This window comes from Mya arenaria, chromosome 17, assembly GCF_026914265.1.
Source record: "Mya arenaria isolate MELC-2E11 chromosome 17, ASM2691426v1".
Taxonomy (NCBI): domain Eukaryota; kingdom Metazoa; phylum Mollusca; class Bivalvia; order Myida; family Myidae; genus Mya; species Mya arenaria.
Genome location: NC_069138.1, coordinates 56,115,103 through 56,131,115, shown reverse-complemented (window position 1 = coordinate 56,131,115; position 16,013 = coordinate 56,115,103). Strand labels below are relative to the sequence as shown.

The window sequence follows — 16,013 nt, the reverse complement described above, 5'->3', positions numbered from 1 at the left end:
TAATACTTATAAAAATAATAACTCTTATTGTATTATTCAGGTTAAGGAAGTGGCTAAGGAACGTCTGTTCGAGTCGGCCGCCGCCACCGTGGAGCGAGTCATGCGGGATATGGTGACTCCCGATGACATCATCCTCCCGAAACCAGACAATCTTGCGCGAGCAGCAAACCACCATCGCCGTCTGCGCCCTGATGAGTCCAACGACCCGGCAACAAAATAAACAATTGTAACCCTCTGTGGAATTTAGAAAATTGACAAAGTTATATGTCACTATACTGGCTGTACATGTATGTCACGTGGAACACACATCACGACAAATTAAAAGCCTTTTATATATTCATTGCGATTATATTGTTAAACTACACGACTGTATTTTACGAAAATAACACTCTTTTCATTGAAAAATAGCTCAGTGTCCGTGTCTATATGTTAAAACGCATTGTCAGAGACAAACGTTCAATGACGAGTTATTAAGAAACTACCTGAATCGAGACCTCGAGATTTACATTTTGCCGTGCACATAAGTCATGTGGGTTCTCCACCGTGGATATAAAACTCATAGGCTGTAAGCTTGTAGTGAAATAAAATTCTGTTCTATCTGCGTTGAAAGAAATGTAACATTTGTATAGTTACATTGCATAATGATTATTTCCAACCTTTGCACATATTTTCTTATAATTGAGTCACCGTGTATTAAAACCATCAGTATTTCAGTATTTTAGAATATTTCAGTTTTAAAACTCTGATGTTACTTTTTGAATATGTGACTTTTCAATCACGTTAACGCATGGACAGACTACTTGTATTGTTTTAAAAATCAGAAAAATCTAGCCATATAAAATGTGTATATGTAGGAATTCTTCAGAAAATGGCGTTTTTACGTTATGTAGGGTATAGAGGGCACTTTATACTCGGAAGTGCCTACTCACTGTTTCATGCCATACCATTGTGAATACGCCATCTAGAGGGCACTTTATACTCGGAAGTGCCTACTCACTGTTTCATGCCATACCATTGTGAATACGCCATCTAGAGGGCACTTTATACACGGAAGTGCCTACTCACTGTTTCATGCCATACCATTGTGAATACGCCATCTAGAGGGCACTTTATACTCGGAAGTGCCTACTCACTGTTTCATGCCATACCATTGTGAATACGCCATCTAGAGGGCATGTTATACACGGAAGTGCCTACTCATTGTTTCATGCCATACCATTGTGAATACGCCTTCTAGAGGGCATGTTATACACGGAAGTGCCTACTCATTGTTTCATGCCATACCATTGTGAATACGCCATCTAGATGGCACTTTATACTCGGAAGTGCCTACTCATTGTTTCATGCCATACCATTGTGAATACGCCATCTAGAGGGCACTTTATACACGGAAGTGCCTACTCATTGTTTCATGCCATACCATTGGCTTCTTTCCATCTTTATAGAATTTGCAGCCCAATGGTTTGTGTTTTCAAAATCATTGAAAATGCTAGATGTACTATGTTCTTGTTTAAATTTTCACAGCATTGTTTGTTTTGATATGGTCACCGAATATACAGTGGTAACATTGTTTAATGATTAGTACACGAGTGGAGCTTTCTCCCCGTATATGGTTTTGGTGAAAGTGAGAAAATGAGTGTTATATTGCAAATTGAATTGAACATCGATATACCGGAAATTTATTCAGTGGTATCTGACTAAGATTATAAGTATCTTCCATGGCCGAGAGTGTAAGATAGGTTCATCCCGACCCGAGCGTAGGGTGTTTTGCGGAAACGAGGTTTACCGAGCGGCTATGGAAGATGCCTTATCTCCCACCAACAAAATTAAGAAAAAATGTATTTTTTGCTGGAGCTCTTTTGTGCGAAGTGAAAATAAATGCGTATGGATATGTGATAATTCGTGTTTGTCATGGATATGCGTTAATAGTGAATTCGGTCTTTAAATAGTTCTGAGGAGAGTGAAGCATTTTTTCTTGAAAGGGGCATGAAAACTGTTTTATAGTTGGACGTTTTATCTTTGCCCGTGGGCAAGAATTTCTAGCATGGTTAAATTTTTTGGATCTACTTATCTGAGGTGGGAGAAAAATATATTCCATGCTTTCTAACTATGCGTGGACGTCATTTAATATATCAAGGTGACCATCATACGTGCCTTTTGCATAACATAACAGAACATATCATTTATTTAGCTTGAACAGAAATAGTGACATAACAGCATGTTATGGCCGTTTTACTAGACACTTGGCCATTACTTATTTTCTCGACACACTGACATCTTTCTCGTTACACAGGCTGCTATGCTCTAGTGAACTTGGTCGTAATCAATCCATACTGTAGTTTCAACTCATGCCCGAAGACCACGGGCACCGGATTTTCAAACTCAGCTCTTTGTTTTAAATAGTTTTTTATAATTCAAAACTAATAAAAAACAATACCAAAAATGTGAAACAGTATTGACTTTTTTATTATAAATATGCACTTTGTAATGTTTATATAAAACGTCTCCATTTTTTTCCCCAAAAAGCATATCGCGATTTCTTTCTGGAAATTTATTGAATCATCTTTAAGAAAGTTTGTGACTGGACTGTACATTCACGTCTGAAATTGTAAATTGTCATTTTGAATATGGAGGTGGAAAGCCGTTGTCCACGTCAGTTGTTATCGGGTAGACCTTCATATTGATTTTTCAACAAAGTCATTTTCATCAGCATTACTTTGGCCATGATGCATTTCACCCCATGCATATTTGATATTCCTGAAAAATAAAATAAAACAACATGTGAAAAGTTTTACATATCACACTATTTCCCGGTTCAAACATTAAGTGTTGCATTAATACTACTTCCAATAAACAGTCTCATTAAACCCAGGACTGTTATTTCCGCAAAGACCATAACTGTTGTCTTTTACTCCTACCAGAGGGTCGCTGAAACCCAGGCCTTTTATTTCCGAACGCTTGCTGTTTTTTTTTTTTTACTATTTTATATTGTATTGATCCATTATATTTTTAAAGTTTACTACTGTAAGATTTTTTCCTCGATCTACAACGTTTTAATTACATAATATATATAATGTTTTAATATATATGCAGCTGTGCAGATGGACCTGAACCTAAACTGACCACGTTTACATTACTAATGGATCTGTGTTGTGATAAATTCGTCAATGGTATCAGCTTTATTATAGTTCAAACTATAAAGTGTATGCACGGAACATCATTATTTAGGCTCTTGCAAATAAAAAAGAAAAGTCAATACCCAATCTCTCGGGGATGGCCGTGTCTGCGTGGATATGCGCTGACTTTCTTTGGCCGTCTTCCACAATACACGTTGCTTCTATAAATTATGATCAGTAAGCATTTTCAGACTCACACTATGAACATACATTTTAACTACGGGAGATTGCAAATCAATGTGGTCGCTAATTAAAACGGTAGCCAAATCGCCCAAAGCAAGAGAAAAATAATATATACTAGTTTATATACAGATTAGACTCGTATTTTTAACAGAAAGAAAAACTAGTAACAAGTACTTACTTTACCAATTTACGATTACACCAAACGCCAATAAAAACTAAGAACACACTCACAACCAACCCAGTAATTATGAAGCTATCTGAAATAAATAAATAATAAAATGAATCGAAGGCTCACATGCTTCAAGCGTTAATGGTAATTCAAAGAGGAAAATTGTAAACGGTTGTGTAAAAATTAAGTGATTAGGCCATTGCAGCCCACTTTGTATTTTACGTTATATCTTGATAAAGAACCAGAAAGGTACTTACAGAAAACAGGACGTTCACTGTGTGTTGGCTTATCCAGTGGCACTAAAATAGTGTTAATGATATAAGTGTAAACTCAGAGTATAATGAAAATTAAACTATTTCGAAAGACAATAAGAATACTCAAGCAGATACATTACTTAATTAGATATAAAGGTACACATATGCGCGGAAACAATGATATCGACTTGATATTGGCAAACACTTGAACTAGTTAAGTGTTTATTTGTTTAGTGCCCCTAAAAGTTTCATGTGAAACTGTATATGAAAGACTATTACACTCCACTTGGCGAGTGTTAAACTCCTTTGACCTCCTCACTACCTATCAGATACAATGCATATTTGGTTTACCGTTGCAAAGTGAGATGTTTCTAGTTTGCATCCCAGCGGTGGTCCAGCCATCGGGACAAGGTTTACAGTCCAACTGGCCAATCTCATCCTGGTACGTTCCACGTGGACAACGCTCACAGAAGAAATCATCGGGGTAGTTTCCTGACCCACAGGGTACTGAAATTGATTTACAATATAATATTTAAAAAAAACTTGCTCCGACAATATTCAGAATAAAATCTTTGTCTGTGTTATATGTGGTGAGTAGATTTAAGTTTAGGGTAAGTACTGACAAAAAAACACATCTGATCGACATGGGCCAGGTATTTTTGAACCATTAAAACTCTCTCCATTTTATTTGTATGAGTAATAACTGATTGTTCCTTTTAAACCTTTGTAGCTAGAAAATAATTTAAAGCATGTTATTGTTTGATAAAATGGATAATTCATTTGTAATAATTACCACAGAAGTAATCAATCTGCACAGTGCCAGGTGAGCAGTTCACTTCTCCTTCTACAGATGTTCCATTGTGTACTAGGTCTAACGTAACTCCATTAACGTTGACCGCAAACAACGTCTGATTGACGTAATTTTGAAGAGTGTTATAAGCTTGTTCTAAGATATCGTAGCATTCCCGAAATTCTAAGAAAGAAACGTTTATACGTGCAGTAAATAAAATAGTTGTTGCAAAGATCATTTGTGTTAAAATAGTCTGTGATTTCTTGTAAGGTCGAGATTCCTTAGGATTAGTTTGACGACCGTTTGGTGCTAAAGTCATTTGGTAAATCCTTGAAAAAATCTTATTTTTAAAGGTCGTGTCATTTCATTTGATTTTTATTTAAATCAACTAAAATTAAATATCAACACATGTACAAATAGTTACCTGCATTTGGCGAACAAGAAAGCCTTAATACAAATAGCATGCCTGCCAAAGACCTCTTTCTGATAGATGCCGTATCCACCTCTGATACTACTTCTAAACCTTTGACGTTGCAAGTTCCTGATACCACACAATCTAACTCCTCAACGAGACTCTCTACTTTCAGTTTCACTGCAGGTCTTAAGCTGCTGTTGTCGGCACTGCTGGAGTCGCCATTTACAATTTCATATTCACCAGAATATCTCATTATGTTATCTTCAGCAAGTTTGGCCTCTGAAATTTAAATGCTTTTTATCATGTATAGAGTTTATTTTATACATAATAAACAAAAACTAATATTGAAGTGAAGTATCATTAGATTGTTTTACATATGTTTGGTTGGAACTACATAAACGTGTATAAACTTTTTTTTAAGCTGGTCATTATACAGTCGAACCCCGTTGGCTCGAACTCCAAGGGACCGGCGAAAATAACTCGAGCCTCGGGGAGTTCAAACCAAGCGGGTATGCTTACATTCACTATAAAGAAATCGGCCCTTTTGATCGAGTATAGCTTATGTCATTAGCGGTTGGCGACAATACAGTTTAGCTACTGATTTCAGCGAAATTATATATACCTGAACACGGACCAAGAAGGCGGAAATTATTTGTTCTTTTTGCATGATTTACTTATGACCATGCATATTTTATGTTAATGTTGATATAACATCAACATAATGTACCTGTACAAGATGGTATTTGTGCCTTCGGGTTATCTTCATTCCGTATATTCCATGTAAATCCTGTGTTAGGTCCACACTCAATATGATCCAAGAATTCATCGGAATCAAACGCGAAACCATCCTGACAAAAGGGGAAGCACTCCTTGGTGACATTGCTTGTCCATGAGCAATTTATGGCGCCATTCTCGGGATCTTCGGGGTCCTCGTTACACTCTGATGTAAGGAAAATATGAAATGAATATTGGCAATATCCCGGTCGATCTACGGACATGTACAAGCGTTCTTTTTTGCGCGTTATAACTCACCTTGTGAGCACCAAAAATGTACAAAATTTATGATGCACAGATTGTAAAATTTATGGATTTCTTGATAACGTAGTTTTGGAAAATAATCACTGTTTCCGGTTGGTAACCGTTATTACAGTTTGCTGGGAAAGCACATACTCATATCCTTGTGTTCATATAACAACAAAACAATTTACCGTAAATGCAATCATCTGGCAAAGCACATGGCTCAACCTTCTCATTTTCACCGACACAGTCAAATCCGCCATTTTCCGGCACAGGATTGTCGCACTGACGGTAACGCGAACGTTGTCCCCTGCCGCAGGTAACTGAGCATTCTCCCCAGTCACCCCAAGCCGACCACGATCCATTCACTGTAGAACGTAAGGAATTTTATACTAATTATCATAAGCAAATGTTTATGTTAGTGCAATCTGATATAAACATCATTTGCAAGAACATCGTATGTTTGCTGGTAATAGCAAGAGTAGTCAGTAGCCCCTAAAACTATTATTTTATCGTTTTACAACTTTCGTCGTTTAAACTCGTAGTTTGGTAGATTGGAAACTCTGATTACTTAGGTGTGTCTGATCAGGTTCTTAACCATTCAATACAACTGCAGTAATGCCGCGGTTTTATTAACATAATACATATCGAACAGTTCTTTTATGACACTGACGACTTAGATACATTTTACCTATAAAGACAATGCTTTCAAACCAAAATGTTTACACTCACCGACGAAAATTTCACAAAATTCGCCTGTGTAATGAACACCACAATCGCATATGTATGTGTCAATCCCGTCTTCACATGTAGCTTCATTTTGGCAGGAATTCATATCGCAATCATCAATGTTCTGTTCGCATTTCACTCCGTCGAAACCTTGCATACAAGAACATGTAAAGGATTCGATCTTGTCGTAACAGGTTCCACCATTCAAACATGGTGCACTTTGGCAGTTATCATAGTCTGTAATAAATCGTGAAAAGTCATAAGCATACCGGTAAGCGTTTCTTTCATATAGAACCCGACATTTGTGCGTTTCAGCACAAACATATTGACACCACATACGCAAATACAAACACCCACAAACAAGCCATACCCATCAAAATTGCTTTACCGTTAAGTGATGGAATAACCGCCTTGGAACGGTCAGTGAAACAAGAATTCACTGGAACTGGAGTCTTCTGGGGTCTTAAACCACTTTTCAACTTCAATTTGTATATAGTGGTTGCCAAACGCTAATATGAACGAGTACTCGTACATATTATCTTAATTATTAGGTTAAATAAAGGATACAACGATAAGAAAATCAACAATACCAATTACCATCGCACTGACTAATCGAGACAGCAAAATGGCCCTCTGCATCAGCAAACTGTTTCCAAGAAAAGATGTTTCCTTCATTTTCCGAGAAGCAGTTTCTGGTATCGTCGCTGATGGGTTTGTAGTCCCAAACGTTAAAGGAAGTCAATCTTCCACTAAAACCGTCGCCTGGAATTCAAAGAAAATATGAACAGCTAGCTACATCAGAAATGTATAAAAATAGTTGTTTTTTAAAATTAGGAATTCATTTTCAGCTGTTTGGATTATCTTGTCATTGCCATCCACTGATACTTAGATTGTACGATTTCTTAAAGGAATATATTTACTCTTCTAAGATAACATTAGCCTGATTTGAACTTGAAACTTCAAAATATCAAAATAATCATACAAGAAATCTTAAAAACAGAAGTTAATAATAGTAGCCCGGATATTCTGTGTATTTGTAATTATTTTTATAGGGCATTTACACACTTAGGGTTTATTCATTTAATTAATATTAATCTCGGTCAGATAGTTTTGAATGATTTGGATTAAAAGTATATTGTTAACTTAATCGAGTTTACCTCCAACGTGAAGAGTCAAATTTGTAGCTGCCATGTGTGTGGTAGAGCAGTTCTGCCCTGATATTATCGGGTGTCCGTTTAAAACAAGTGTCATACTATCGTCTTGCAAATGAAGCACGACGTGTTGCCACCGTTTTGTGAATTCAAGCGCATCAATATGTCCCGTGAATACACAGCTAAATAAATGAATGTTTACTTAGTAATGTAATTATCGTACAATAAAGACATGTATTGAAAATATGTTTCTTATTTCCCAGGGTATTTCTTAGTCCGTTTATGATATAACTGTTCTAAGACATTCTATACACCATGTCTTCTAATAAAACATAATACAGAGGTTTATACATGAAAATAACTCAATCTACGTTTCAGATATTTTGGTATGATTATAAGTAACGAATATATAAATCAATTGCAAATAAGTGAACAGAAATTCATACCCTTTCCAGTTCAGTTCCACAGTGTTATTTGCATGCCCGAGAAAGGCAATTGTTTCATCAAATTCTCCATATATTTTAAATATATTGTAGCATGCTGAACACTTTAACCAGAAACTGAGATAAACATTTGATTCCAACATAACTTCTTGCTTGGTTGTCGCAACAGCACTCTTTACGGAATCCGATGAAAATTGAAGGTCGAAATCTAATGAAGACATAAGTATTATGAACTAAGTCATTAATAGTATTTGGTTTATATATTTACTTGTATATCATTTTTATTTCATTCCATTTCAATTCATTTGCAACAATCACAATCGAATGCTGAATACCAGTTCCATCGTAGAACAGTCATATTTAACATATACATTATACATTTCAAGGATGATATCAAAATCAGTACCATAACAATCATCAGCGGACTTAGCTATTTCACCAGGTTTGGTTGTTGTGGGTCCAGGACAGACTGAACATTCTACAGAACCAAAGGTGGACGCAAAGTTGCCTGTGTCGCATGGAGAACATGGAAGAACCCCGTTGGCTGAGAAATATCCAGGCGGACACGCATCTGGAAGGAGTCAATCAGAGTGTGATAATGATTTCCTGCTTAAAGTTGTACATTTGTCTTATATGTTGTGCCATATTGGTATGAGAAGTGCCAACAAAATTATGCTTTCGTTTTATGTATTAAACGTGATCATGCAAACTTTTAATAATAAGTGTTAAATTTAATAGATATGGGTTTGTTCAAATAACCAATTGAGCAGGGTCTTCGTTGAATGAAGGTTACTGGGCCTGTCCTTCAGTTGTTATTTTGTTTTAACATCATGGCAATCGCCAGCTTCCCAAAACAATTAATTTATTGATAGAAACCGGGACATGGCCCTCATTTCCTTTCAAAACTATCGTTCTAATAGGTTGGCTTACTTTTATGTTGTTGGATATTCACAATTACCAGTTTATTTAACTACATACATTTTGTAATAGGTTTGCAGAAAACCCTAACGGTTTGTCGAGATTGTTTGTCAATGGGTTTAAATTACTCTTAAATGGATTGCATTTTACAAACATATATAACTTACCATTTTTTATTAGTCATGTACAAGAGTAATTGATAAATGGCACCTGGTAATTATAATGTTTTTGGTTAATTAAAATTGAAATTATTACATACCAATACACTCGTCAAAGTGCACAGCTCCCATCCTTTCTGTTGTTTTGTTAAAAAGACAATAATCACACTTAGTTTGCCCTGGCAATGGCTGAAACATGCCGCGAGGACAGATTTCACATCGGTTGTTTTCAGGTTTGTGGAATCTGCCTCTTCTACATTCAACTATATTTAAAAGAAAGGAAATAAATCCTTATCGGTTGCATAATACCGACATTTATAACGATAAAACGATTACGAGTTGAAGAGACGTGTTATGTCGACATAATTATAATGCTGAACATTGAGCTAGTGTTTCACAAGAATAGTTGAAGTGCAAACGTCATCACCAAAACACAATAACGTTTGGACATTAACAAAAATCACTCACCACATGTAAGAGTAAAGTTGTCCTTATATGAGCCCAAAGGACATGATAATTCCGGATTGGAAACCGTCCTTCCTTCAAATAGCAGAGAACCTGAACTGATGTTAAGGCTTTTATTTGGGCTGCCTTCAGAAAGTTTAGTCTTGATATCAAACGCTGTTTGCACATTTGATTGGCTATTTTGTTGTATTGATACAGCAAAGCCACACACAATGACTGTTGCTGAGTCTGACGAACGCCTTCTTCTAGCTTCGTCTGAATCTGGACATATAACCTGAAATATTAATCTTACGAATAGTTTCTTTGGTATAGTTTAGCTTTATGGATAGTTTAGACAGCGGTAAGCTGTAAGTACCGACTTCCTTTCAGTGAGAGACCAGAGAACATGTTTACTGTGGTACTCGAACCAAATACGTCATTGAAGAGAGGTGGACACTTATACCTAGCCCGCTCTCAATCTCTATACATGATGATTATTATAATACAAGTAAATGTATCACTATTTTTACTAATACCATCGTAAAAAAAGTTATTGAGTGTGTTTGTTATCACAAAATTATGTAGGTCATTTAAATGCGCAAACGTTCTTGATGTTTGCCCATACTATTTTTAATGAATAAATCTAGGATTTCTTTGTAAAAGCAATGAAAGAAAAATACACAAAAAGCCTGAGCTTTATTTTAAAGAGTAATTGAACACTAGTTTTACCTCAACAATCTCGATATCACAGACATTAGCTGAACAAATGTCTCCTAATCCAGCTAGCAATGCTTCAATGAAATGTTCTTGTATTTCTGTGGTTGATTCGTTGCAGTTACCATCGAAGTAGTAGTATTCCTCAATTTTATAGTTGAAAAATGGGTTTGATGACTCCGCTAAAGTGAAAGATTTAGGTTGAATGTATAACAAAACATGCTGTCAGTTAAATGATTTCCATAGCGAATGTCTCTCTGTCCGTCGTTCATGTTAATACGATAATAATTGCACTGACTTAACTTGAATTGTTCATCGCTTAAGACGTTTCACATCTTATTAAATGCATTAGTTTACCTTATTGATATTATATGAAAATAAGCGCATACCGTTCTTTATAAACGAAACTCATAAAACAGAAATATTACCAGACACAAGTTACCAATGGCAAATTATTTCAAACTTGCCGTCAGATTATTTGAAATTTTAGAAGGTACGACGTTTAACTTATCCCTCATTGAAGACGAAAAACTACCTGTACAACTAGGAACGATCTGATCCTCTCCGATTCCCGTAAACATTCCACTATTATCGCTGCACGTCAATAGACTGTCAAAGGTACTGTCTTCTATGACAAAACCTTCTCCGCACTGAACAACGCAATATTTCCCGCCTGCCCAAGTATCGCAAGCCAGGGCGCCATTTTCCGGAGGTTCGGGCTTTTGGCATGTATCCGTCACTTTATGAAAAACAATTCATTATTGCGTGCAACTATTGGGGGGGGGGGGGACTACAACTTAAATCTTACAACAGTTGCACAATACATCAAATCAATGATTTTATTCAAATGCATATACAAGCTTGCCTGTTTCAAATGTATACTTATGAAATATGATAAAAACATATTTACGTTCGCAGAAGGGTTGTGCTGTTCCAAATGACCAAAGGCCATAAGCAACGCTGGTATGACCAGCGTCAATCGTTTCGCACTTTATTTCTTCAGTTCCGGTAAGCTCAGTTCCGTTCGCACAAGTGAAGTAACATGATGACCCGTATATCTTTCCAGTTGGGCAAACAAGCGACGTATAAGGTCTTGGGTACAGAGACTGACAAGTTATCTCTAAAAACATAAATAAAATATGTTGAGAAAAAAAAGATAACAAAATGCTACATACACGACTTTGATAACAGCTGAGTTCATATAGTAAAACTTCTGTTATTTCACAACACAAACATGTTGACAAACAATATAATACATTTTTAACCGCCGTGAAGACATTTACTTCTACATTTTGCTGGAGATTTCCGTCAGTGACCAGATGAGTCACGTGCAACAACGCGCCATGTCTTATATTAATATTAAAAAAAAATGAATTTTAAGGGAAGACTAACTTCCTTGACAATGACAGGAAGTTACTGCACATCAAATGTTAACATCTTATAAGCTTTTACAAGAAATAAGCAAACATGCATTTTAAATATCGACATCAAACGCAATGAAGAATTAAAGGTATGCAAGAAAAAATCAATCATATGTTTCTGGTCAGGATAGAAAAACTGCGGCCGGCAATTCGGCACGCCTTGTAACCGAATTACGCACGTGTCTTCGGGCCGTATTTTTCTATCCAGATAGAAATCAAATGACAGATACAATCATTACGTTTTACAACGACTGTAAACTCGCATCTAGCCGTATTGCCGGCTCTGTCAGAAGCTTCGTATACAACAGTGTAGTCGCCTACGCCCAGTTCTGTAGCCGACCTTGGCCCTTGAACTTGATCTGAGTTTACACCTCCGATACCCTCATTGTCCGTAAAATTTGGATCGTTCCATCTAGGAGTACCGGTGTGTTTGGATTCATCCGCATATACCGTAACCATCGCGGGGCAGTTTGTGTAAGTTGGTGGTATTATATCTAAAGCGCAAACAAATAATTAACATGCATTCACAGGCTATATGTACCGCGTTATCACACTTTGTACAGCAATTCTCCGTACGCTTATTTTGTAACATTAATGGACAATAAACCCCGGTAAAACTCGTTTCCGAAAAACACCCTACGGTCGGGTCGGGATGAACCTATCTTACACTCTCGGCCATGGAAGATACTTATAATCTCACTAGGTTTTCTAGAACCATATTACTAATTAACAAAATCAAGACCATATGCATATAGGTAACTACAATAGTCGACCGACGACAGTCGACCGTGGACACTCATTTTCCATGTATTTAAGACTAACTGTCTACGCGCAAACTACACACACCTGTAACCCTAGCACTAAATTATTACGGTATCTAAATATTCGTGTACTCCGTACACGTTTTCTTGTGTGTCACTTTTAATTGTTTTAGACGTTGTGGCTTTAAACAATTGTATTGTTCAATGCTTGGGTAGTCTCTGTAACGGTCATTTTGTTTTTTATTTTAAAACATACTAACCTACGCACTTTGGTTCCCCGCCAATCCATTCTCCAGTTTTGCTACACGTTCGAACGCGTGATTGTCCTGGTAATATTCCGTAACCTTCACTACAACTGTAATGGCACGCGCTTTGGTACTCGTACTTTTTGGAGCAAGCAAGACTCGCATGTAAAGGAGCTTGAAGAGTAGGGCAAGTGATTGCTGGAAAAATAAGTATATTAAATATCTCCGAATTTTAAAAGAGTTAGTGCGTATATATAACTGCTGTTTTCACTAAGTTGAGTATTATTTCGCAGTATTTCTTAAAACGCCTGAACATGTCAAGATAAATATATAGCAGACTTACATATCGTGGCACAGAGGTGACATACGGAACTCTTTATTTATATTTTGGCCACAACTTATTAAACTTCGTAACGTGAGAGCACAACTGCGGATGTCAACTCTATCACAAGCCTCTAAATCATTGAATGTACCCAAAATGGTTTTAATCAACATTTTAGTGACCAACAACGATTCAGAGGCCTGTGAACTCTATGCCACCGTACTTAGATATTCGCTAAAATACATACTGTACCACTGAAATAACTTCCGTGTATAGAATTATTAGAGCACCCTTCAAACATTAATGTTTCTACTTACGGTTGCATTTTGGTTGTTGGTCCACGCTCCACCGCTTATGTCCCGCGCATTCGATCGTATTTGCATCCCCAGTGTTAAGTTGAAATCCTGCATAGCAACCGAACTTGCAGCGAGTTCCAACATACATGCGGGTTGTTTCATCGCAAGAATACCAACCGTTCGATACCGCTTGTAGTTTGTCGCATTGTCTAACTGCCAAATATGCGTGGTTGTGAAAGAGATAAATATGTTACACAAATATATGTATGAACATAAAATAATTAGTTTTAGATGCTGTTTGAAACTTTATACCGAAAACATGAACAGCCACAGGCCGTTTGGCTATAAGTAAGTTATTAAGATAAATCATCTTGCAGTCTAAGCATACTATTATAAATGTTAACACTTGTTTGCTTTAAAGAAATTATTGTGAACATTATTTCATCATGTTAGAAACATTTATTTTTTAAAACTATACAACTCCTTAATTATACGTACGTCTAACATTGACTTTAAACGAACACGATGCTGGGTTTCCCGCTCTATCTTTTGAAACGTATTGGATAGTATGTACACCCTGGTAAAAATATTGTCCTGGACCAATGCCCTTTGATCGCACAGCACTTTGTAAATATAAAATGTTATAAAAAGTATATGACAGTCAGATAAAGCAGTATAATAAAGCCAAATAAAAAATAATAATCATCATCATCATCATTATCGGCGTCGTCGTCAACGTCAACGTCATCATGATTGTCGTAATCATCATCATCATCATCATCATCATCATCATCATCATCATCATCATCATCATCATCATCATCAACAACAACAACAACAACAACAACAACAACAACAACAACAACATGATCCTCATCATAAAACTCATCATTAACAACAACAGTAGCAGCAGTAGCAGCGGATCATAAACAGAAGTAAAAGATAATCATAGAAGTGCATGTATGTGTTACCTGACATGCCCATCCCTGTCATCCCATGCAGTTATCGTTCCCCAGGTAACTCTGGATGAATAAGGTTTCTTGTAGTCTGTATAATACTCTAAATCACCAGGGCAACCTCTTAGGGTCGGAGAAGTTCGATCCCGCTTCTTTTTCCTTCTACTACACCCATGGGAAAATGAGATAAGCAGTAAATAGGTTAAAATTAAATATAAACATACTTCGCGTAGGGAACACATTGTTCACTTCAAATGTTCAGTCGCAACTTGTGAATGTTAGAAGAAAAAGTTGGACAAAAGATTTCTCTAAATTCTTCTTATTCTTCTTCTAGCAATTCATGGAAACAGTAAGGTTTATAAATGGAAATACCAATACACTTTGCTGACGTCTTAAAATTTGACTTAAAATTCTTCCATCAGCTCATGCTTTTTAAATATTCCTTTCTCTTCATTTGACCAATCAAATAACGTTGTCTGTAGAATGGTTTTTATTAGGTACTTACCCGAGTTCTACGAATAATTGTTTGACAAGCCTATAACCAGAATTCCACTGCACTTTAAGAAATTCACAGAATTGAATTTAAGTTCCGCATGTATTCATTTATGGGTTTATTTATGAGATCATTTTACCCCACATCTTAAGTTTTGATTTCAAATCACATAGAGATTCTTCATCAATTATGAATAAATTGATCTCCAGCCGACTGTTTGTAAGGAAGTTTGTGTAATCATTCAATGAAAAGAAATAATAATTGTAATTCATTCACTGGGGTAACTGATCTAGCTTATGAATATGAATGTACTTTTCTATACTTAATTTATAATTATTGAAATTAATGCGACAGGGCAGATCTCACTTTGACATATAAATAATTGAATGTCGTTCAAGATACGTTTTGTAGTAGATCGATAAGGTTAAGCTTTGATCAGAGAAGTCTGATATCATCAACATTCAAACGGGTCTTTAATTGAAAGTCTATGAGCAGTTGCTTGTCTTATTGTGTATCAACTTCCTGATTAGCATAAAATATTTCTCAACGTAATGTTAATTAACATTTGCTTGAATGGGTATCAATGAGGTCAAACTGCGTGGTCGTGAAATGTTCAACATTAAAGAATCTGACATTCATATTAATACGAAAACACACGTCCGAACCGGATTAAAACTAGAGAACAAGTGAGAAAGGCGCCAAAATGAGAAGGGCGGACAAATAAACATTCGGCGCTGAGAAAAAAATCCTTCCCTTGATAATTATTAAATTTTCTCAAAATTTGTTATTTTACTGAGTATTGTTGATGTGTCATCAGCGACTGCGTTCGTACGTGTACATTCTGTTACGCTCTAATAGAAGAATTTCCTGATTATTTCCTATTTGACCTTGCTCCGCTGGTAAGAAATTCATTTTAGTGGCAGTTAAGAAATAGGGAAAAGGTTTGGAGCTTTTTTAA

The 16,013-nt window shown here is 36.2% G+C and overlaps 1 protein-coding gene across 1 annotated transcript; it reads right to left on the bottom strand.

Annotated features, from left to right (window-relative positions):
* Nucleotides 1-2,448: 2,448 nt before the first annotated feature.
* LOC128224240 (sushi, von Willebrand factor type A, EGF and pentraxin domain-containing protein 1-like) lies at nucleotides 2,449-14,932 on the bottom strand. The gene is made up of 24 exons (XM_052934033.1): nucleotides 14,578-14,932; nucleotides 14,105-14,229; nucleotides 13,628-13,819; nucleotides 13,004-13,186; nucleotides 12,222-12,476; nucleotides 11,472-11,681; nucleotides 11,097-11,300; nucleotides 10,577-10,743; nucleotides 9,872-10,142; nucleotides 9,505-9,666; nucleotides 8,734-8,898; nucleotides 8,331-8,535; nucleotides 7,891-8,066; nucleotides 7,331-7,495; nucleotides 6,737-6,970; nucleotides 6,196-6,372; nucleotides 5,715-5,927; nucleotides 4,997-5,266; nucleotides 4,576-4,755; nucleotides 4,134-4,289; nucleotides 3,786-3,827; nucleotides 3,538-3,616; nucleotides 3,260-3,337; nucleotides 2,449-2,757 (listed from the first exon to the last, which is right to left on the bottom strand). The coding sequence occupies exons 1-24, from the start codon at nucleotides 14,802-14,804 to the stop codon at nucleotides 2,676-2,678; spliced, it is 4,218 nt and encodes a 1,405-aa protein (XP_052789993.1). The 5' UTR covers nucleotides 14,805-14,932; the 3' UTR covers nucleotides 2,449-2,675.
* Nucleotides 14,933-16,013: the final 1,081 nt, after the last annotated feature.